This window comes from Nicotiana tomentosiformis, chromosome 3 (genome assembly GCF_000390325.3).
Source record: "Nicotiana tomentosiformis chromosome 3, ASM39032v3, whole genome shotgun sequence".
NCBI classification, from domain to species: domain Eukaryota; kingdom Viridiplantae; phylum Streptophyta; class Magnoliopsida; order Solanales; family Solanaceae; genus Nicotiana; species Nicotiana tomentosiformis.
Genome location: NC_090814.1, coordinates 113,279,439 through 113,303,899, shown reverse-complemented (window position 1 = coordinate 113,303,899; position 24,461 = coordinate 113,279,439). Strand labels below are relative to the sequence as shown.

General features: G+C 38.2%; 1 protein-coding gene across 1 annotated transcript in view; it reads left to right on the top strand.

Moving 5' to 3' along the window:
• Window positions 1–24,461, top strand: part of LOC138908351 (uncharacterized) — a 38,927-nt gene that overhangs the window by 4,698 nt on the left and 9,768 nt on the right. The window contains exons 4-6 of the mRNA XM_070199012.1: window positions 97–147; window positions 2,379–2,450; window positions 3,012–3,399. Of these exons, the coding sequence (XP_070055113.1) occupies window positions 97–147; window positions 2,379–2,450; window positions 3,012–3,399 (511 nt within the window). The remainder of the gene's footprint in view (window positions 1–96; window positions 148–2,378; window positions 2,451–3,011; window positions 3,400–24,461) is intronic.

Below are 24,461 nucleotides of genomic sequence, written 5' to 3'. Positions count from 1 at the left end.
TTTTCTTCCTTATTGCAGTTGCTATGTTGTTAGCCATATCGCAGGGTCCTTAGATAGATGTCATGTTTTGTCATCCTTATACTTATGCTTGTTCAGTTTATTAGACCAGTGGGTGTCTTGACTAGTCCTCGTCACTACTTCACCAAGGTTAGTCTTGATACTTACTGGGCACCGCTGTGGTGTGCTCATGCTACTCTTCTGCACAAATTTTGTGTGTGCAGACCCAGGTATTTGTTCGTTAGCTAGTTGTGCGGACTGTCGCTGTGGAGACTCAAGGTAAACCTGCCGCTGTGTTTGCAGGTTTCAGAGTTACCTTCAAGTTTTCTTTTTGACTGTTTATTCTTATTTCTCGACAGTTGTATTTAGAAGTTTTCTAGCAAACACTGTGTAGAGCTTATTACTTATACTACCGGTTTTGGGAATTGTAAGATATTTCTATTTATTTTGTTAGATGTTAATTAAATAATATTATTTCAATTAATGTTAGGCTTACCTAGTCCCTAAGACTAGGTGCCATCATGATACTAAACGGAGGGAAAAATTTGGGTCATGACAGGAACGCATGCGGTAAGATAAGTGTGGCTTAAAACGCGTGGCTAGTAGGGGAACTACTAGAAGTCATGTGGTGTAATAAGGATGGCTAAAACGCGGGATGCTATTTCGGGAAAAATAATTTCTTTAAAATTAAATGTGAAGGCTCCCGCAGTGATATAAGGAAATGAGATATTGTGAATTTATTTATGATTTGGGACTACAAGGCGTTACCTCGGGAGTGTCCTGTTGATATTTCTTTATTTATGTTCTTGCCTTGGGTGATTTTGTTTCATTTAATATGTAAATTCTTGTCTTTTTCCGTGATTTACTAGTTGACTTTATTATTATGTGTTTTGTGCTCCTAGTTGTATTGTGTTGTCTTTGGCTTTTTAGTACGAGACTCTGAAGAAGTATATTTCTGGTTTTTCTTACTGATTTTGGATGATTGAGTTATTTTAAATAGAAGGAATTATTATTATATTTTAAATTAAATAGTTTTACAACAAAACCAGTAGTTTATCTGATACTTTAATTTAAGTGCAATGTTATTTTTTTCGCCCAAATGATTCCAAAAAAATAAATTCAATTCTTTGTTGATTTCTTACTTGATTTAAAAACTCTAAACTCACTTTAGTGAAAATAAATTGATCATGTGGATCTTATATACATTTAGGATATTGGCATGTGAATTGTCTGTGTAGTTGTGATATGAAATTAGGGCACGAGGTGCCGGAAAAATTTGATGATTTAATTATGGGCACGAAGTGCCGTGGAGATATGAAAAATGGGCTGAGACCCGTATTTATGAAAAATATGAAACTGGGCTGAGACCCGTATTTTTATGATTATAAAATGAGGTGTCACATGGTAACTTTTTAATTGAAGAATTATATTCAAAATAATTTTTTGGAAGGATTTTTATTTAGAATATGAAAGAATTATATTTGAAAGATATTTATTTGAGAAAAATTATATTTGAAAGAAAGTTATTTGGTAGAATTATATGTGAAAGATATTTATTTGAAGAATTTGATTTAATTGGGTGTACTTGTATTTATTATTTGTTGTGCGATATTAAATGGTATTTTGTTGTCTTGCTGAGCATATCACTGGTTGTTTTATGATGTCCTTATTGTTATCTGTTTCCTACTATCTTGTATATTATATTGCACAAGCTATTAGACTAGTGAGTGTCTTGACTGTACCTAATCTCTAATCCACTGAGGTTAGTCTTGATACTTACTGGGTACCGACCGTGGTGTACTCATACTACACTTCTACATATTTTTGTGCAGAGCCAGGTATTGGAGATATCGGACTTGAGCAGAGTTAAAGCAGGACCATAAGGATTCAAGGTAGAGCTGCTTGGTTGTCGCAGTCCCTTGGAGTCTTTTTATTTCATTGTACTATTAATTTTTAATCAAACAATATTGTATATTCGGTCCTCGTGATCATTTCATGTATTCAGTTAGAGTTCGTGACTCAGTACTACCAGTCTTGGGAGGTTGTATATTTCTATTTATTCCGCCGTTAGTTTTGGTTACTTATTTAATTCAAAAAGAAAAATGGCTTCAAAATGTAATAGAAATTGGCTTACCTAGTCTTAGAGACTAGGTGCCATCACGACGCCTGTGGTGGGATTTTGGGTCGTGACAACGAGGTAAGTGTCGTGGTTAACCCTGACTTGAGGGAATAGAACCCCTGAATTATTTGCTTTGTGAATTTCATATGCAACGATGTATAGGCAAGGTGACAAGTGCCTATACTTTGTCAATTTAATTGTTTGCTTAATTATTTAAACATCTTAAATTATTTTAAGACATGAATTAATTGTTTTAAGACAGGATTATCTTGACAGCTGTCATGAGAAATTGCAGAACAAGGGTATAGTTGAGACCAATGGGGTCGATTTTGCTGTATTTCAGATGACGGGTTCCTCCAAGAGGTGGTGGAGAGATTATATGTGGACCAGACCAGCTGGGTCGCCTGCATTGCCTTGGGATCAGTTCTCACGGCTATTTCTAGAGAAGTTCCTCCCTATCACATTGAGAGAGGATTACTGCATGCAATTTGAGCGTCTACAATAGGGCAGCATGACTGTTACTCAGTATGAGTCCCGTTTTGTGGATCTAGCCCACCATGCTCTCCTTTTACTTCCTATCGAGGGAGAGAGAGTGAGGAGATTTATTGATGGAATAACTCACCCTATCAGGCTTCAGATGGCCAAGGAGACCAGAAGTGAGATTTTCTTTCATACGGAAGCTAACGTTGCTAGGAGGATCGAGATGTTTCTTGCATAGGATAGAGGGCAGGGGTCTGATAAGAGGCCTCGTCAGTTCGGTGGGTTTAGTGGTGCCTCGTTTGGAGGCAGTGGTAATTTTTGTAGGGGTCATACTCCTAGGACGTTTCATTCAGCACTTCAGGCATCTCATGGTGCTTCAGCGAGTTATGGTCCTATTATGCCTTACTCTGGGTAGCCAGCATTTAGTAAACATTCAGCTCCTATTAGTGCACCACCACTCCAGAGTCACTACAGTGGTTATCCGGCCAGTTCGGGTCAGCTTCAGCTTCAGCAACCACGACAGCAGGATGGGTGTCATGAGTGTGGAAATATTGGTCACATCAAGAGGTATTGCCCTAGGTTGTCGAGAAACAGATCTCGACAGGATTCTCGTGCCATCGTACCGGTACCGGTTGCCTCACCGCCTGCTCAACTAGCTAGAGATGGAGGTCAGGCTGTTAGAGGTGGAGGCCAGCCAGTTAGAGGTCATCCCAGAGACGCGGTTCAGAGTGGTGGGGCCCAACCCCGATTTTATGCTTTTCCAGCTAGGCTTGAGGACGAGTCATCCGATGCTATGATCACAGGTATTGTTCCAGTTTGACATAGAGATGCTTCAGTTTTATTTGATCCAAGATCTACTTATTCCTATATGTCTTCCTATTTTGCTTCATATTTGGTTGTGCCTTATGATTCTCTGAGTGCTTTTGTGTGTGTATCTACACCGGTGGGAGACTCTGTTGTAGTAGATCATGTCTATCGTTCGTGTGTGGTTACTATTGGGAGTCTTGAGACTAGCGTGAATCTTCTACTTGTTGACATGGTAGAGTTTGATGTTATCTTGGGTATGGATTGGCTGTCACCTTATCATTCTATATTGGATTTTCACACCAAAACGGTGACCTTAGCCATGCCGGGGTTACCTCGACTAGAGTTGAAAGGGACTCTTGGTCATTTTATCAGCAAGGTTATCTCTTATGTGAAAGCTCGGTGTATGGTCGAGAAGGGGTGTCTAGCTTAATTGGCTTATATTCGTGATCCCAGCGCGGAAGTTCCTTATATGGATTTAGTTCTAGTTGTCCCTGAATTTCTAGATGTATTTCCTGCAGATCTGCCGGAATGCCGCCCGATAGAGATGTTGATTTCTGTATTGATTTAACTTCGGGCACTCAACCCATTTCTATTCTACCATACCGTATGGCCCAGCCGGAGTTGAAAGAATTAAATGAGCAATTACAAGACTTGCTTGATCAGGGATTCATTAGACCCAGTGTCTTGCCTTGGGCTGCACCAGTACTATTTGTAAAGAAGAAAGATGGCTCTATGCTGATGTGTATAGATTATCGGCAGTTGAACCAGACCACTATCAAAAACAAATATACGTTGCCTAGAATTGACGACTTATTCGATCAGCTTCAGGATGCCAAGGTGTTTTCAAAGATCGACTTGAGGTCTGGTTACCGTCAGTTGAAGATTAGGGCATCTGATGTCCCTAAGACAGCTTTTCGAACTCGGTATGGGCATTACGAATTCCTAGTGATGTCATTTGGGTTGACAAATGCCCAACATCATTTATGGATTTAATAAATCGGGTGTTCAAACCCTATTTGGATTCTTTTGTAGTTGTATTCATTGATGATATCTTGATTTACTCCAGCAGTCGAGAGAAGCATGAGCATCATCTTCGGAGTGTGCTTCAAACTTTGAAGAATAATTAGTTATATGCCAAATTTTCAAAATGTGAATTTTAGTTAGACTCAGTTGCCTTTTGGGGCATGTTGTATCGGTAGAAGGCATAAAGATGGATCCTAAGAAGATTGAGGCTGTTCAGAATTGGCCTAGACCTGCTTTAGGTTATTATCGTCGGTTTGTGGAAAGGTTTTGATCTATAGCAAGCCCATTGACCAGACTGACCCAGAAAGGTACCCCATTCAGATGGTCATACGAGTGTGAGTTGTGCTTTTAGAAGCTCAAGACTGCTTTGACTACAGTGCCAGTGCTGGTATTACCCACAGATTCAGGCAGTTGAAAGTTCACGAGAAGAATTATCATGTTCATGACTTTGAATTGGCAGCCATTTTTCACGCACTGAAGATTTGAAGGCATTACCTCTACGGTGTCTCGTGTGAGGTATTTACTAATCATCGTAGCCTTCAATATATGTTCAAACAAAAAGATCTTTACTTGAGGTAGAGAAGATGGTTGGAGTTATTGAAAGATTATGATATCACCATTTTGTATCACCCCGAAAAGGCCAATGTGGTGGCCGATGCTTTGAGTAGAAAGGTTGTGAGTATGGGCAGCCTTGCTTATATTTTGGTTGGTGAGAGACCGTTAGCTATAGATATCCAGACTTTGGCTAATCAGTTTGTAAGGTTAGATATTTCAGCACCTAGTTGGGTTCTAGCTTGCACAGTCGCTCGGTCTTCTTTATATGAGGGCATCAGAGAGAGACAGTATGATGATCCCCATTTACTTGTCCTCAAGGACACAGTGATGCCAAATAGGTTGTTGTGGGGGGAAGATGGAGTTCTGCGAATGCAGGGTCGTATTTGTGTGCCTAATGTGGATGAGCTTCATGAATTAATTCAGGAAGAAGCCCACAGTTCCAGGTATTCTATTCATCCAGGTGCTACCAAAATGTATCAAGATTTGCGGCAACATTATTGGTGGAGGAGGATGAAAAAGGATATAGTTGCATATGTAGCTTGGTGTCTGAATTGTCAGCAAGTCAAGTACTAGCATCAAAGACCTGGTGGTTTGTTTAGAAGTTAGAAGTTCCCGAGTGGAAGTGGGAGCGTATCACTATGGATTTTGTTGTTGGGTTCCCACGGACTCAGAGAAAATTTGACGCAGTTTGGGTCATTGTGGACAGGTTGACCAAGCCAGCACATTTCATTCCAGTGGAAGTTACCTATTCTTCAGAGCGTTTAGCTGAAATTTACATTCGTGAGATTGTCCGCCTTCATGGTGTGCCCGTGTCTATTATTTCAGATCGAGGTACGCAGTTTACCTCACACTTCTGGAGGGCTGAGTTAGGCACGCGGGTTGAGTTGAGCACAACATTTTATCCACAGACAGATGGACAGTCAGAGCGCACCATTCAAATATTGGAAGATATGCTTCGCGCTTGTGTTATAGACTTTGGAGGTTCTTGGGATCATTTCTTGCCACTTGCGGAGTTTGCCAATAATAATAGCTACCAGTCGAGCATTCAGATGGCTCCATATGAAGCATTGTACATGAGGGGATATAGTTCGCCAGTTGGCTGATTTGAACCGAGAGAGGCTCGGTTGATGGGTACCGATTTGGTACAGGATGCCTTGGATAAGGTCAAAATTATTCAGGATAGACTTCACACAGCTCAGTCTAGGAAAAAGAGTTATGACGACCGCAAGGTTCGTGATATTGTATTCATGATTGGAGAAAGAGTATTGCTCTGGTTGTCACCTATGAAAGGTGTAATGAGGTTTGGAAAGAAGGGCATGTTGAGCCCTAGGTATATTAGACCCTTTGAAATTCTTGAAAGGGTGGGTAAAATAGCCTACAGACTTTCACTACCACCTAGTTTATCAGTAGTTCATCCGGTGTTCTATGTGTCTATGCTCCAGAAATATCATGATGATCCGTCCCATGTATTAGATTTCAGCTCAGTCCAATTGGACAAAGATTTGACTTATAAAGAGGAGCCAGTAGCTATTCTAGCCTGGCAGGTCCGACAGTTGAGGTCTAAGAGTTATCCATCAGTTCGAGTGCGATGGAGAGGTCAGCCGGTAGAAGCATCTACCTGGGAGTCTGAGTCGGACATGCGGAGTAAATATCCACACCTTTTCACCAGCTCAAGTACTTTTCTAATTCCGTTCGAGGATGAATGTTTGTTTTAGAGGTGTAGAATGTGATGACCCAAAAGGTAATCTTTAAATTTAATAATTAATTATATATTCTAAGACCTCGAAAAGAATTATTTATCATTCCTCGACTTGCGTACGCAGTCCGTATAATTTTCTGAAAAGTTTTTATATGAAAAATTGATTAAAATGTGAAATAGAGCCTTAAAACTCAACTGAGTTGACTTTGGTCAATATTTTGAGCAAAGGGATCCGGATCAGTATTTTGATAGTTCCGATAGGTTCGTATTGTGATTTGGGACTTGGGCGTATGCCCGGAATTTAATTTGGAGGCCCCTAACTCAAGTTATGACCATTTAACGGAAACTAGAAATTTAAAGGCTAAAGATTTCCAAGTTTGACCACCGAGTTGACTTTTTGATATCGGGCCGGAATCTGATTCTGGAAATTTGAATAGTTCCGTTATCTCATTTATGACTTGTATGCCAAATTTGAAGTCATTCCGGATTCATTTAATATGTTTCGGCACAAGATTTGTAAATTGAAAAGTTTGAAAACTTAAAATTTCGAATCGAGGTGTGAATTGTAATTTCAGCGTTGTTTGACGTGATATGAGACCCCGAGTAAGTCCGTATTATGTTATGGGACTGGTTGGTATATTCGGACGGGGTCCCAAGTACCCGAGTGTGATTCGAATCGAAATCGGAACAAGAATTGGACTTAAGCAAAATCTGAAAGTTTGCTGCTTCTGGTGCCTTCGCTTCTACGAAGTCTTGGCCGTAGAAGCGAGCTCGCAGAAGCGAGCCATGCCTCGCAAAAGCGGACAGTCCGCAGAAGCGGATGGGTTATCGCAGAAGCGGCCCACGTGTCGTAGAAGCGGGAAAGGGGGAAGGGGCAGCCTTGCGCAGATGCGGACTCCTCTTCGCAGAAGCGAGACCAAAGATGCGAAAATTGGTCCGCATATGAGAAAAAGCTGGACAGAATAGATAAAATTGGGTTTTAGCCATCTTTACTCATTTTTGAGTTTTGAGTCCCGTATTTTTGCGATTCCAAAGAGGTGTTTTAACGACTTTGAATTGGGTAAGTGTTCTATAATCAAAAGTGATTATATTTCATAAATCCATGTCTGTATTCATCATTTATTTCGGATTTATATGGAAGAAATTGAAATTTTTGTAAAACTGTCCAAAACGAAAAATTAAGATTTGAAGATCCATTTGACATCGGAATTTGGTAATTTTTGTATGGTTGGACTCGACTCGATACGGGTGTTCGGATTTCGTAAGTTTTTCCGAGATTCAAGACGTGGGCCCCACTGATGATTTTTGAGATGAATTTCGGATTTTAATCCGAAAAATTAGTAAATTCGTATGGAATTAATTCCTACAATTTTTATTGAGTATATTGAATTGTTTATGACTAGATTTGAGGATTTCAGACACGAATTCGCGGGGCAAAGGTTTATTGGATTCTTGAACTTTGCTGCAAAACGAGGTAAGTGTCGTGGTTAACCTTGACTTGAGGGAATAGAACCCCTGATTTATTTGCTTTGTCAATTTCATGTGTATAGGCGAGGTGACGAGTGCCTATACTTTGTAAATTTAATTATTTGCTTAATTATTTAAACATCTTAAATTATTTTAAGACACGAATTAATTGTTATAATAATTGTTTCTCTCCTATTCCTTGTCAAATACTAATTCTTGAATTCCTGTAATAATTGTCACATGTTTATTTGATTTATGTGTCTTAATTGCTACTTGACATTTAATATATTAAATATTATACTGCCTATTTTCTCCCTGATTTCCATAATTAATTGCTACTTGTCATTAGTTATTTCATAAATGAATTATAATTATTGTACGCCTTGATTCTTAATAGTTTCTCATTGAACGTGGTATTTATTGGAGTATTTTTATTACATTTAAGAGTTGTTAAAATATATAGGGGGATCGGGTTGCACGCCACAACGGAAATAAAAATAAATATATTGGGGGATCGGGTTGCACGCCGCAACAGAGTTGTTTAAAGTTTATATTGGGGGATCGGGTTGCACGCCGTAATAAATTTATTTAAAGTTTATATTGTCGGAGCGGGTTACACACCGCAACGGAAATTTATTGAGGAATTATATTAATGGGGCAGGTTGCACGTCGCAACAGAATTGATTGAAATGAATATATTGGAGGAATGGGTTGCACGCCGCAATATAATTAATTGAAATGAATATATTGGAGGATCGGGTTGCACGGCGCAACAGAAATTGATTGAAATAATAATTGGTTATGACTGCCGAGTTGGCTTCAATTGTTGAAAAGAGATACCTGTTTTGTTTCTATTATTATTGTTGTTGTTATTATTATTATTATTATTATTATTATTATTATTATTATTATTATTATTATTATTATTATTATTATTATTATTATTATTATTATTATTATTATTATTATTATTATTATTATTATTATTATTATTATTATTATTATTATTAGCATACAGATTAATGTAAGTGACCTGTCTTAGCCTCGTCACTACTTCGTCGAGGTTAGGCTCGGCACTTACCAGTACCTAGGGTCTGTTGTACTGATACTGCACTCTGCACTTCTTGTACAGATTTTGAAATTGGTCCCAGCGGCGTACTATAGACTTGCTCGGATTTCAGCTACCCAGAGGAGACTTGAGGTATAACTGCACAATGTCCGCAGTTCTGAAGTCCCCGTTTACTTTATTTTAGCTGTGTGTTTGTTTTTAGACAGCTTTATTTTATTCAGACCCTAATTTGTATCATTCTAGAAGCTCGTGCACTTGTAACTCCAGTTCTGGAATGGTATTTAGATATCGCGATTATTGTGGATTATTTCAGATATTATTTTCGTATTTGTTTCCTTGGTATTAATTAATTTAATTTTTTTTAAAATGGCTAATTATATTCTAACGTTGGCTTGCCTAGCAAGTGAAATGTTAGGCACCATCACAGTTTCGAAGGTAGAAATTTTGGGTCGTGACAAAAGCTTATTGTTGTCAATTGATGATCAAATTAGGAGTAATAACTTATCTGGGACTAGAGTTTACAGGTTCACGATGCATTAAGCATATCGATCAAGGTCAAGACTATTGTAAATAAGAGCAAACTTTCAATAATAACACAACAATATTATTATTTGTGAGCAAAAATACATGAATTGGCTTGAATCGTGCTGGGCACTGTCCTAAGAAACTATTTCAGCAGTGTGAAATGTCTTCCCAGGATTAAACAAGCCTACCTCTATTTAAGAGTATACATGAATCAATAAAATATTAAATTACAAACCGAGCTGGTAAGAATAAAAGAAGAAAAATGACAACTAGATAATATAAAAGAAGGAGTAACCGTAGGAAATGTTGGAAGGAGGAAAGAGTGAAGACTTCTTGTGTGATGCTATTTCTTCAAGTATTTGAGACTATTTATAGGCACTTTTGCATGAAAGGATTTGATCACTTGTTAAAAGTCTTGATACTTGTTGTTGAAAGCCTTGCCACTTGTTAAAAGCCATGCCACTTGGCCATAAGTCTTCATAAAGAAGACACCAAATTTTTTGTCTTTTTACTTAAAAATAATCATTTGAAATTATTTATTACAATAATATCCCCCACATTTCAAAATATTATTTTATTCTCTTTCTAAAAATAGAAGAATAAACTTGCTGGATTTGTATGGTCTAAATGCAATAGATTTGGTGTGTTTTGGACTATGAACCAAACTTAGACCGATAAAGCTTGACCCACAGAATTACTGGTGAAATATAATATTTTTATGAACCAATAATTCTTATTGTAACTCAGAGATTTTATCAATCACATTTCGACCCTCACAATTTTACTGCTCAATGCGGTTTTGCGCCCAATAGGCCATACACGCGCCTGGTTATTCATAAAAGCTCTAAAGGCTAGGTCAAAATCTTATAGGAGCGGCCCCACTCCACTCTCATATAGGTAAATTAATCAAGTATATACTGCTTTTAAATACACCACCCATAAGGGATATGAATTCATGAAGAGTTATAACTCAACCTCTCAATTAGTAGCAGTCAAGCACTCTCTTTTAGTGCTTGAGTGCCAATATCAACTTGTTATTACCCATATGAACCTACTTCATGGGATCTCCAATCACATAGGCTGAGTTACCATCTCTATTGACAATATGTCGGCCTTAAGCCCATGTCTTTTGAGGTTTGAAGAATTAATTTTCTTCCCACAGGTTTAGTCAAAGGATCAACCAAATTTATCTCTGACTTCACATATTCAATGAAAATTATGCTATCTCTCAAAAATTATTTAACGACATCATGTCTCAATTTTATGTGTTTACTCTTACAATTATAAGATTTATTCCTTGCAATAGCTATTTCTGCCTGACAATCATAATGCATAGACACATGAGGCAATACGTGTGATGACCCAAAGTGTCATATTTAAATTTAATAAGTAATTCTGTGTTCTAAGACCTCGAAAAGCACTATTTATCATTCCTTGACTTACGTGCGCAGTCCGTATAATTTTCCGAAAAGGTTTTATGTGAAAAATGGAGTAAAATATAAAATAGAGCTTTAAAACTCAACTGAGTTGGGATCAGTATTTTAACAATGCCGGTAGGTCCATATCGTGATTTGGGACTTGGACGTACGCCCGAAATCGAATTCCGAGGTCCCTAGCCCGAGATATGGAATTTTGATGAAAATTAAAAGTTTGGAAGCTTAATGATTTTTAAGAATTTTCTGATGTTGGATTTATTGACACCGAGTCCGTATTTTGGTTCCGGAGCCCGGTATAGGTCCACTATAATATTTATGACTTGTCTGTCGAATTTGGTGAGAAACGGAGTTGATTTGATGTGATTCAGACGTCCGGTTATGAAAATTTAAGTTTTAAAATTTTCTTGAAAATATCATTCGATTTGGGGTTCAATTCGTAGTTCTAGGTGTTATTTTGGCAATGTGATCACGCGAGCAAGTTTGTATGATGTTTTAGGTTTTTTGTGCATGTTTGGTTTGGAGCCCTGAGGGCTAGGGTGAGTTTTGGATAGGCCACAGGATGATTTTGAACTTAGAAAATCTGGTTTTTTTGAGCATCAGCAGTCATCTGGTTTCCTTCTATGCGATCGCGTGGCTACATCCGCGATCGCGAAGGCTTGTTGAACACTGATGGAAATTTGAACTATGCGATCACATAGTATTGTACGCGATCGCACAGTTGGAGAAGCTAAGGCATCGCGAACGCGTAGGCAAAGCCGTATTTGCGTAAAAGGAATGAGGCAGAGGCTGAAGCACAAAGTTTGTGCTATGCGATCGCACAAGGTGGTCCGCGATCGCGGAAGGCAGAGAAGCTATGCTTCGCGTTCGCATAAGCCCTTACGCGTTCGCGTAGAGCAAAAAGCTGGGCGTCGCGATCGCGGAGAGTAAAATGAACCTGGGCGAAAGTTGTTCTACGCGATCGCGAACGAATTTCCGCGATCGCGATGCGTAAAAATCTGAAAAACAGAACTTAAGTTCTGAAAATAGGATTTCGACCCATTTTCAACCATTTCCAATTTTTGAGCTCGGGTAAGGTGATTCTTAGGCGATTTTTACGGGAAAATATTAAAGTAAGTGTTCCTTATCCTATATTGATAATATTTTATGATTCCATACTCATTTACATCATGAATCCGTGAATTTATGGAAGAAATATCAGATTTTTATAAAATCTTTCAAAAACGAAAATTTAAGATTTGAAGGTCCATTTGACATCGGAATTGGATAAATTTTATATGGTTGAACTTGTATCGGAACGGTACTGACGAATATTAAAATGAATTTCGAATTTTTATCTGGAAAATTAGTAATTTTATATGGAATTAATTCCCATGATTCGTATTGAGTATATCGAATTATTTGTGAATAGATTTGAAGCTTTTGGAGACAAATTTAAAAGGAAAAGCTGTGGTCGAGTAATTGATTGGAATTTGCAAAGCGAGGTAAGTGTCGTGATTAATCTTGACTTGACGGAATATAACCCTTAAATTATTTGTTATGTGAAATACATGTGCGATGTATAGGCGAGGTGACGAGTGTCTATACGTCGTCAAATAATTGTTTGCATAATTACTTGAAAAATCATAAATTATTTTAAATTATGAATTAATTATTATAATAATTATTTCTCTCATATTCTTTGTCAAAAATTAATTCTTGAATTCCTGCATTAATTGTTACATGTTATTTGAATTATGTGTCTTAATTGTTATTTGACATTTAGCATATTAAATATTAAACTGCCTATTTTCTCCCTGATTTTCATAATAATTTGCGATTTGTCATTGTGTATTTCATAATTAAATCATAATTATTGTATGCTTGTTGTCTTATAATTTTATATTAATTATTGCATTTATTGTTGAAATTTCTTCTATAAGAATTGGTAAATGAATATATTGGAGGAGCGGGTTGCACACCACAACAAAATTGATTGAAATGGATATATTGGAGGATCGGGTTGCACGCCGCAACATACTTATTAAAAGTTCATATTGGAGGATCGGGTTGCACGCCGCAACAGACTTATTTAAAGTCCATATTGGAGGATCGAGTTGCACGCCGCAACAAACTTATTTAAAGTCCATATTGGAGGATTGGGTTACACGCCGCAACAGACTTATTAAAAGTCCATATTGGAGGATCGGGTTGTACGCCGCAACAGACTTATTAAAAGTCCATATTGGAGGATCAGATTTCGGAGTTTTGATCACGGTCCGAAGGTGGAAAATTCGGGTTGTGATCCTCCAATATGGACTTTTAATAAGTCTGTTGCGGCGTGCAACCCGATCCTCCAATATGGACTTTTAATAAGTCTGTTGCGGCGTGTAACCTAATCCTCCAATATGGACTTTTAATAAGTCTGTTGCGTCGTGCAACCCGATCCTCCAATATGGACTTTTAATAAGTCTATTGCAGCGTGCAACCCGATCCTTCAATATATTCATTATAATAAATACTGTTGTGGCGTGCAACCCGCTCCTCCAACATATTCATTTATCAACTCTTATAGAAGAAAATTTTCCAATAAATGTAACAATTAATATAAAATTATAAGACAACAAGCATTCAATAATTATGATTTAATCATGAAACAAACAATGACAAATAGCAAATTATTATGGGAATCAGGGAGAAAATAGGCAGTTTAATATTTAATATGCTAAATGTCAAATAACAATTAAACACGTAATTCAAATAGCATGTAACAATTAATGCAGGAATTCAAGAATTAATATTTGACAAAGAATAGGAGAGAAATAATTATTATGATAATTAATTTATGATTTAAAATAATTTATGATTTTTCAAGTAAGCAGGAAAATAATTAATTTGATGACGTATAGACACTCGTCACCTCACCTATACGTCGTTCACATGCAATTCACATAACAAATAATTTAAGGGTTCTATTCCCTCAAGTCAAAGTTAACCACGACATTTATCTCGCTTTGCAAATTTCAATCAATTATTCAACCATAACTTTTCCTTTTAAATTTGTCTCCAAAAGCTTCAAATTTATTCACAAACAATTTGATATATTCAATACGAATATTAGGAATTAATTCTATATGAATTTACTAATTTTTCGGATAAAAATCTAAAATTCATTAAACTATTCGGCAGTGGGACCCACATCTCAAATATCGGAAAAACTTACGAAATCCGAACACCCATTCTGAGACGAGTCCAACCATATAGAAATTATCCAATTTCAATGTCAAATGGACCTTCAGATCTTAAATTTTGGTTTTTGGAAGATTTTAGAAAAATCTGATTTTTCTTTCATAAATTCACGGATTCATGATGTAAACGAGTATGGAATCATGAAATATAATCAATATAGGATAAGGAACACTTATCCCAATGTTTTCCCATGAAAATCGCCCAAAAATCGCCTTAACCGAGCTCAAAAATGGGAAGAAGTTGAAAATGGGAAGAAGTTGAAAATGTCCAGAACTTAAGTTCTGTTTCTGGGATTTTTACCCTTCGCGTTCGCGAAGGTAATCTCGCGATCGCGAAGCACAACTTTGTGCTGTCCAACTTTTACTCTTCACGAACGCGAGGCTACTTCGCCAACGCGAAGCTTGCCTGGCTTGGGCTTCGCGAACGCGAAGGCAATTGATCTGGCCAGTCTCTTTCCCTTTGCGAACGCGAGGCTTCGATCGCGAACGCGAAGCTTCGCATCCCAAGCCTTCGCGAACGCGTTATCTCTGTTGCAAACGCGAAGCACAAAATGTGCCAGCCCCAATTTTCTCTTTGCGAACGCGAGACTCCCCTCGCGAACGCGAAGAAGGAAATCAGAAGCAGGTTTCTGCATTTTCCTCAAGTCCATAAATAATCCGTTAACCACCCGAAACTAACCCGAGCCCTCGGGGCTCCAAAAAAACATGCACCTAAGTCCAAAAATATCATACAAACTTGGTCGCGTGATCGAATCGCCAAAATAACACCAAGAACTACGAATCGGACACCAAATCAAAGGAAATTTTCAAGAAAACTTTAAAACTTATATCTTTACAACCGGGCGGCCGAATCTCGTCAAATCAACTCCGATTATCACCAAATTCGGCAGACAAGTCATAAATATTATAGTGGACCTATACCAGGCTCCGGAACCAGAATACGGACCCGAGGTCAATAAATCCAACTTAAGTAATTTCTTAAAAGTCATTAAGCTTTCAAGCTTTTAATTTTTCATCAAAATTCCATATCTCGGGCTAGGGACCTCGGAATTCGATTCCGGGCATACGCCCAAGTCCCAAATCACGATACGGACCTACCGAAATTGTCAAAATATTGATCCAGGTCTGTTTGCTCAAAATATTAACCAAAGTCAACTCAGTTGAGTTTTAAAGCTCTATTTTACATTTTAATCTATTTTTCACATAAAAACTTTCCCGAAAATTGTACGGACTGCGCACGCAAGTCGAAGAATTATACATGGTGTTTTTCGAGGTCTTAGAACACATAATTACTTATTAAATTTAAAAATAATATTTTGGGTCATCACATTCTCCACCTCTAAAACAAACGTTCGTCCTCGAACGGAGTTAGAAAAAGTACCTGAGCTGGAGAAAAGGTGTGGATATTTACTCCTCATGTCCGACTCGAACTCCCAGGTAGATGCCTCTACCGGCTGACCTCTTCATTGAACCCGAACTAAAGGATAACTCTTATACCTCAACTGTCGGACCTGCCCGGCTAGAATAGCCACCGGCTCCTCCTCGTAAGTCAAATCTTTTTCCAACTGGACAGAGCTAAAATCTAACACATGGGATGGATCATCATGATATTTCCGGAGCATAGACACATGGAACACCAGATGAACCGCTGATAAACTAGGTGGTAATGCAAGCCTGTAGGCTACTTCACCCACACTTTCAAGAATTTCAAAGGGTCCGATATACCTAAGGCTCAACTTGCCCTTCTTTTCGAACCTCATTACACCTTTCCTAGGTGAAACCCGGAGCAATATTCTTTCTCCAACCATGAATGCAATACCACGAACTTTATGGTCGGCATAACTCTTTTGCCTAGATTGAGCTATACGAAGTCGATCCTGAATAATCTTGACCTTATCCAAGGCATCCTGTACCAAATCGGTACCCAACAACCGAGCCTCTCCCGGTTCAAACCAACCAACTGGCGATCGGCATCGCCTTCCATATAATGCCTCATATGGAGCCATCTGAATGCTCGACTGGTAGCTAGTATTATAAGCAAACTCCGCAAGTGGCAAGAAATGATCCCAAGAACCTCCAAAGTCTATAACACAAGCGCGGAGCATATCTTCCAATATCTAAATAGTGCGCTCTGACTGTCCGTCTGTCTGTGGATGAAATATTGTACTCAACTCCATCCGCGTGCCTAACTCATGTTGTACAGCCCTCCAGAAATGTGAGGTAAACTGCGTACCTCGATCTGGAATAATAGACACGGGCACCCCGTGAAGGCGGACTATCTCACAAATGTATATTTCAGCTAACCTCTCTGAGGAATAGGTAACTGCCACTGGAATGAAATGTGCTGACTTGGTCAACCTGTCCACAATGGCCCAAACTGCATCAAAGTTTCTCTAAGTCCGTGGGAGCCCAACAACAAAATCCATAGTGATATGCTCCCACTTCCACTCAGGAATTTCTAACTTCTGAAGTAAACCACCAGGTCTCTGATGCTCAACTTAACTTGCTGACAATTCAGACACCGAGCTACATATGTTACTATATCCTTTTTCATCCTCCTCCAACAATAATGTTACCGCAAATCTTGATACATTTTGGCGATACCTGGATGAATAGAATACATGGAACTATATGCCTCTTCAAGAATTAATTCACGAGGCCCATCCATATTAGGCACACAAATACGACCCTGCATTCGCAGAACTCCATCTTCCCCCACAACAACATATTTGGCATCACCGTGCCGCACCGTTTCCTTAAAGACAAGTAAATGAGGATCATCATACCGCCTCTCTCTGATGCACTCATATAAAGAAGACCGAGCGACTGTGCAAGCTAGAACTTGACTGGGTTCTGAAACATCTAACCTCACGAACTGATTAGCCAAAGTCTGAATATCTGCAGCTAATGACCTCTCACCAACCGGAATATACGCAAGACTGCCCATACTCACAGCCTTTCTACTCAAAGTATCGGCCACCACATTGGCCTTTTCGGGGTGATACAAAATGGTGATATCATAGTCTCTCAACAACTCCAACCATCTCTTCTGCCTCAAATTAAGATCTTTTTGTTTGAATAGATACTGAAGGCTACGATGATCAGTAAATGCCTCACACGAGACACCGTAGAGGTAATGCCTCCAAATCTTCAACGCATGATGGCTGCCAATTCTAAGTAATGGACATGATAATTCTTCTCATGAACTTTCAACTGCCGCGACACATATGCAATTACCTTTCCATCTTGCATTAATACTACACCAAGCCCAATGTGAGATGCGTCACAATATACCATATACGATCCTGAACCTATGGGTAATACCGACACTGGTGCCATAGTCAAAGCGGTCTTGAGCTTCTGAAAGCTCAACTCACACTCGTCTGACCATCTGAATGGGACACCTTTCTGGGTCAATCTGGTCTTAATAGTTGTTCATAATCAATTACAGAATCGTCAATTAACTTCATATTAACAAAAATCTCATTTCAAACCTTCACAATACTAATAACGAGATGCGATACATGTAGACCTCATAATTATTTACCCGAATTAACGAGTCACATTTAACGCCACCTGGGCGGGCACCTACCTCGTAGGTTACAACTCAATATTACAACACGAATTTGGCAAGTATGCACAGAGAATTTCATACGAATATTTTTCAAATAAGCCTAGCAGGCATGACTCCCTATTAGTACTATAGTACAAATTTAATTTTCACTAGGGAGAATTTAAACACAAGAATTTTTTTTTCACAAGGATCTCGTCCTTATATAACTTCCACCGCAGCTCATAGCCCAGTTTAAACATATCAATTTATTTTAAAACACGAGGACCTCAGCCTCAGTTCTGAATCACAAGAAATATGCACATCTTGCCAATCGATACTTTCCGTTTTCTCCTTTTAAATAACTTTCGTTAAACAAAATCACAACACATAGTGAACCCCACACCGGTAGGGCATATAATTCACAATTTGTAATTAATTATCCGGGAATACATCAGAACATACCGAAATAAGTACCAGAAAGGCACCTTTATCCTCACAGATCTTATTAGAGTCCATCATGGAATGATAGGTGTAGTTATCTCCATAAAACCTCCCAACAGAAGTAGACACATAAGTAGATTATAGAATTACGAAGCCAACTCATAAGTGGGGCACAATAGGAGGACTCGTCTTGATTCTCAGAACCGAATCAAGTTAAGAAAATTATTCCTTTATTTTAAATCGAGGTCGTACCTATAACGACACTATCTGAAGTAACGACCTCCACCATACCATAAAACAAATATAACAACGGCTGGGTCTTCACCTCTAGGACGCCTTCTATCCGCCTGTCCTCCATCCTTAACTGGTCGTATGGGTGGTGTAGTAACTGCAATGGGGCATGTAGCCTGAGTGCTTTGATGAAATATGCCTCTCCCAAGTTTGGGACAATTTTCTCATGATGTGCCTAGTATCGCCGTATTCATAACAACCCCTTTGCGGGTTTGGCTGCTCATATTGAGTCCGTGCCAGATGACTGGAATAACCATCGTAGGAAACTCATGCCGGTGGTGCATTAAAAGAACTTACTGGAGCACCCCAGGTAATCCGATGTGCGGACTGGGCTGGCCGACTGTCCGAGCCCCTGCCATAATGATTTTTTCAGTAGAATACACTGAATCCCCCAAAACTTCGAAGCGTCTTGGTTTCCTTATCTTGGCAATTGCTACTACTAGCGGAAATGAAGTATTAGTCTGTAGCTCCTGAGTCATACAAAATTTTACGATCTTAATTAAGTCCTTTAATGAGTCTGTGGACTCACTCTCTGGCTGTAGGAAGCAAAGTAGGAATATGACGGGCTAACTTATTGAACCCGATGGCATAGTATGACACTGTCATGGTGACCTGACACAATCATTCAAAACCTATACGCCATGCATTACGGAGAGTCCGGGAAACAAACTCTTTCAAAAGCATTTCTGAGAACCGAGCCAAGTGGGCGGTGTTGTATTGACTGGTCTGCCCTCTTCATATGCTTGCCACGGACACCTGTGGAGAATTATCTCTCCCAAGACCAATTTCTTCTTTTGTTATGCTGACTCAACACTGTTGGCTGACCCATTTCTTAACATACTCTTCGATTCTTCTCAAAGGTAACCCTTACCCCTATTTATACACAACGATCATAAAAGTAGAGCTCCATACAGACAAATCTTGGCACAAACCACATAGTCCAGAATCTCGTCAACCACTGTACTTCCTCCGAAGCACCCCAAAATCCGTAACCGTGACGTCCACGCTGAGTAGACCTTCTGTAAATTTAATGTTATTTCTCTAACTCCTTTGGTATTGAAGAATAAGATTATTACGGAGGCGGACATACCGTAAGTCCCAACCTTATTCTCTACAAGATCTCAGGTCTTAAACACATGTAAATTTTAGAAGAACCTTTCAGTACCACATATATATATTTTAGGCCAAAACTGATATAATACATGACTCGCAATCCATTAATTGATAGTGGACTCCCCCACTCAGCGCGAAGTCATAGTTCATCACGTCCGATGGTCCACAATATTAACCTTCATAACTCGTATAAATCAACTAGATGCCAAGGTACGTTGCACCCCCAACATTATTCACTGGGTGATCTCTTTATACGTCCGTATCTTCAGTCGGAATCACACGTTGAGGCAATGTTTGAGCATCTCTGGCTCCCTCGTAGTTCATCTGCGGCATCACGAACTATTGACGCACAACTGATACTGAGTGCGCAATGTCATACACGAGTAGATACAAAGGAATGTGAGATATATGTTTCAAGCAAAATTAATGTTGCACGATAAGGAATGAAAGTGGTGATATTGTTTCTAAACTTCATAGCCTCTGAGAGATAAGTACATACGTCTCCTTACTGATCCTTCAGACTCTACTAAGCTTGCTCGTGACTCGTGAGACCTATGTAACCTAGTGCTTTGATACCAACTGTCACAACCCGAATTTCTCACCTCCGGACCGTGATGGCGCCTAATATTTCACTTGCTAGGCAAGCCAACGTTAGAATAATATTAACCAATTTTTAAACAATCTTTACATTGTTAATAATCAAGGAAACAAAAGCGGAAGCAAAGTTTGAAATATAGTGAAATAATCCAAAAATGCAACGGTGTCTAAATACCATCCCAGAATTGGTGTCACAAGTGCACGAGCTTCTAGAATAAATACAAATAAAGGTCTGAATAAATTAAAGCTGTCTGGAAAAAAATACACAACTAAAGTAAAAATAGATGGGGACTTCAGAACTACGGACTCCATGCAGTTATACCTCAATTCTCCTCTGATAGCTAAAATCCGAGCAAGTCTACGGTACGCCGCTGGGACCAACTCCAAAATCTATACAAGAAGTGCAGAGTGTAGTATCAGTACAACCGACCCCATGTACCGATAAGTGCTGAGCCTAACATCGACGAAGTAGTGACGAGGCTAAGGCGGGTCACTTACATTAACCTGTACGCAATATTAGTAACAACAACAATAATAAAAAATAATTCAGGTAACTCATTTATAATAATTGAAGTCAACTCAGCAGTCATAACCAATTATCAATTCCATCAATTGTGTTGCAGCGTGCAACCCGCTCTTACCATATATTCACACTCAATTCTGTTGCAGCGTGCAACCCGCTCTCACAATATATTCACATTCAATTCTGTTTCAGCGTGCAACCCGCTCTCATAATATATTCACATTAATCAAGTCTGTTGCGGCGTGCAACCCGATCCCCCAATATATATATATATATATATATATATATATATATATATATATATATATATATATATGTGGACTTTTAAATAAGTCCGTTGTGGCGTGCAACCCGATCCTCCAATATGGACTTTTAATAAGTCTGTTGCGGCGTGCAACCCGATCCTCCAATATGGACTTTTAATAAGTCTGTTGCGGCGTCCAACCTGATCCTCCAATATGGACTTTTAATAAGTCTGTTGCGGCGTGCAACCCGATCTTCCAATATATTCATTATAATCAATCCTGTTGCGGCGTGTAACCCGATCCTCCAATATATTCATTATAATTAATCCTGTTGCGGCGTGCAACCCGCTCCTCCAAGATATTCATTTATCAACTCTTATAGAAGAAATTTTCCCAATAAATATAATAATTAATATAAAATTATAAGACAACAAGCATTCAATAATTATGATTTAATCATGAAATAAACAATGACAAATAGTAAATTATTATGGGAATCAGGGAGAAAATAGGCAGTTTAATATTTAATATGCTAAATATCAAATAACGATTAAACATGTAATTCAAATAACATGTAACAATTAATGCAGGAATTCAAGAATTAATATTTGACAAAGAATAGGAGAGAAATAATTATTATGATAATTAATTCATGATTTAAAACGATTTATGATTTTTCAAGTAAGCAGGCAAACAATTAATTTGACGACCTATAGACACTCGTCACCTCACCTATACGTCGTTCACATGCAATTCACATAACAAATAATTTAAGGGTTCTATTCTCTCAAGTCAAAGTTAACCACGACACTTATCTCGCTTTGCAAATTCCAATCAATTATTCCACCACAACTTTCCTTTTAAATTTGTCTCCAAAAGCATCAAATTTATTCACAAACAATTCGATATATTCAATACGAATATTAGGAATTAATTCCATATGAATTTACTAATTTTTCGGATAAAAATCCGAAATTCATTAAAATATTCGGCAGTGGAACCCACGTCTCAAATCTTAGAAAAACTTACAAAATCCGAACACCCATTCCGAGACGAGTCCAACCATACAGAAATTATCCAATTCCGATGTCAAATGGACCTTCAAATCTTAAATTTTTATTTTTGGAAGATTTTAGAAAAATTTGATTTTTCTTCCATAATTTCACGGATTCATGATATAAACGAGTACGGAATCATGAAATATAATCAATATAGGATAAGGAACACTTACCCCAATGTTTTCCCATGAAAATCGCCCAAAAAGCGCCTTAACCGAGCTCAAAAATGGGAAGGAGTTGAAAATGGGTCGAAACCCCATTTCCAGAACTTAAGTTCTGTTTCTGGGATTTTTACCCTTCGCGTTCGCGAAGGTACTCTCGCGAATGTGAAGCAAAACTTTGTGCTGTCTAACTTTTACTCTTCGCGAACACGAGGTCTACTTTGCGAACGCGAAGCTTGCCTGGCTTGGCCTTCGCGAACGCTAGATGCCCTTCGCGAACGCGAAGGCAATTGACCTGGCCAGTCTCTTTCCCTTCGCGAACGCGAGGCATCGATCGCGAACGCGAAGCTTCATATCCCAAGCCTTCGTAAACGCATTCTCTCTGTCGTGAATGTGAAGCACAAAATGTGCCAGCCCCAATTTGCTCTTCGCGAACGCGAGATTCCCCTCTCGAACGCGAAGAAGGAAACCAGAAGCAGGTTTTTGCGTTTTCCTCAAGTCCAAAAATGAACCATTAACCACCCGAAACCAACCCGAGCCCTCGGGGCTCCAAACCAAATATGCACCCAAGTCCTAAAACATCATACGAACTTGCTCGCGCGATCGAATCGCCAAAATAACACCAAGAACTGCGAATCAGACACCAAATCAAAGAAAATTTTCAAGAAAACTTTAAAACTTATATCTTTACAACCGGGCGTCCGAATCTCGTTAAATCAACTCTGATTCTCACCAAATTCGGCAGACAAGTCATAAATATTATAGTGGACATATACCGGGCTCCAAAACTAAAATACGGACCCGAGATCAATAAATCCAACTTCAGTAATTTTTTAAAAATCATTAAGCTTTCAAGCTTTTAAGTTTTCATCAAAATTCCATATCTCGGGATAAGAACCTCGAAATTCGATTCCGGGCATACTTCCAAGTCTCAAATCACGATACGGACCTACCAAAATTGTTAAAATACTGATCCGGGTCCGTTTGCTTAAAATGTTGACTAAAGTCAACTCAGTTGAGTTTTAAAGCTCTATTTCACATTTTAATCCATTTTTCACATAAAAACTTTTCGGAAAATTGTACGGACTGCGCATGCAAGTCGAGGAATTATACATGGTGCTTTTCGAGGTCTTAGAATACAGAATTACTTATTAAATTTAAAGATGACATTTAGGGTCATCACAAATATAAGCATGTCATCAACATACGAACATATTATCACATAATCATTGTCTACCACTTTTGTATAAATATATTTATCCACCTCCATTGAAGAAAAATCATCGCTCAGCAAGACTTGTTCAAATTGCTCATACCACTACTTGGGAGCTTGTTTAAGGCCATAAAGAGATTTAATTAATTTACAAACTTTATTTTCTTGTCCAGGAATGACTCAACCTTCAGGTTGAACCATATAAATCTCTCTTCTTCTAAATCACCATTTAAAAAAGCTATTTTGACATCTATTTGATGGATAAAAAGTTTATGGATTGAAGCTAAGGCAATTAACACTCTATTAGAAGAAATTCTAGTTATTGGTGCAAAAGTATCAAAATAATCAATATTTTAATTTTGAGAAAATCCTTTTGCTACTAATGAACCTTTATATTTATCTAAAGATCCATCAGAATTAAATTTTCTTTTGAAAATCCATTTACAACCAATAGGTTTTGCACTAGGAGGTAAATCAGTTAAGATCCATGTGTTATTTTTTCTGATAGAAATAATTTCAACTTTTATTGCCTCTTTCCAATAATTAGCTTCTGAAGAAGATACAACTTCAAAATAATTTGATGGTTCATTATCGACAAGAAAAGTTTGAAATCATTTCCATAAGAAAAATCTTCCTTAGCCTTTTACTCCTTCTCAGTTACTCGTTAGAGGTAATTTTATTATTTATTTTAACAGGTATATGAAAATTTTTATCAGACAGTGGATAAATATATTCAAAGAACTCAATATTATTTGTCTCAATTATAGTATTGCAATCAAGCACATCACTTTTTAAAACAAGAAATCTATATGCAACACTATGTTCAGCATATCCAATAAGCATGCAATCAGTAATTTTAGAACTT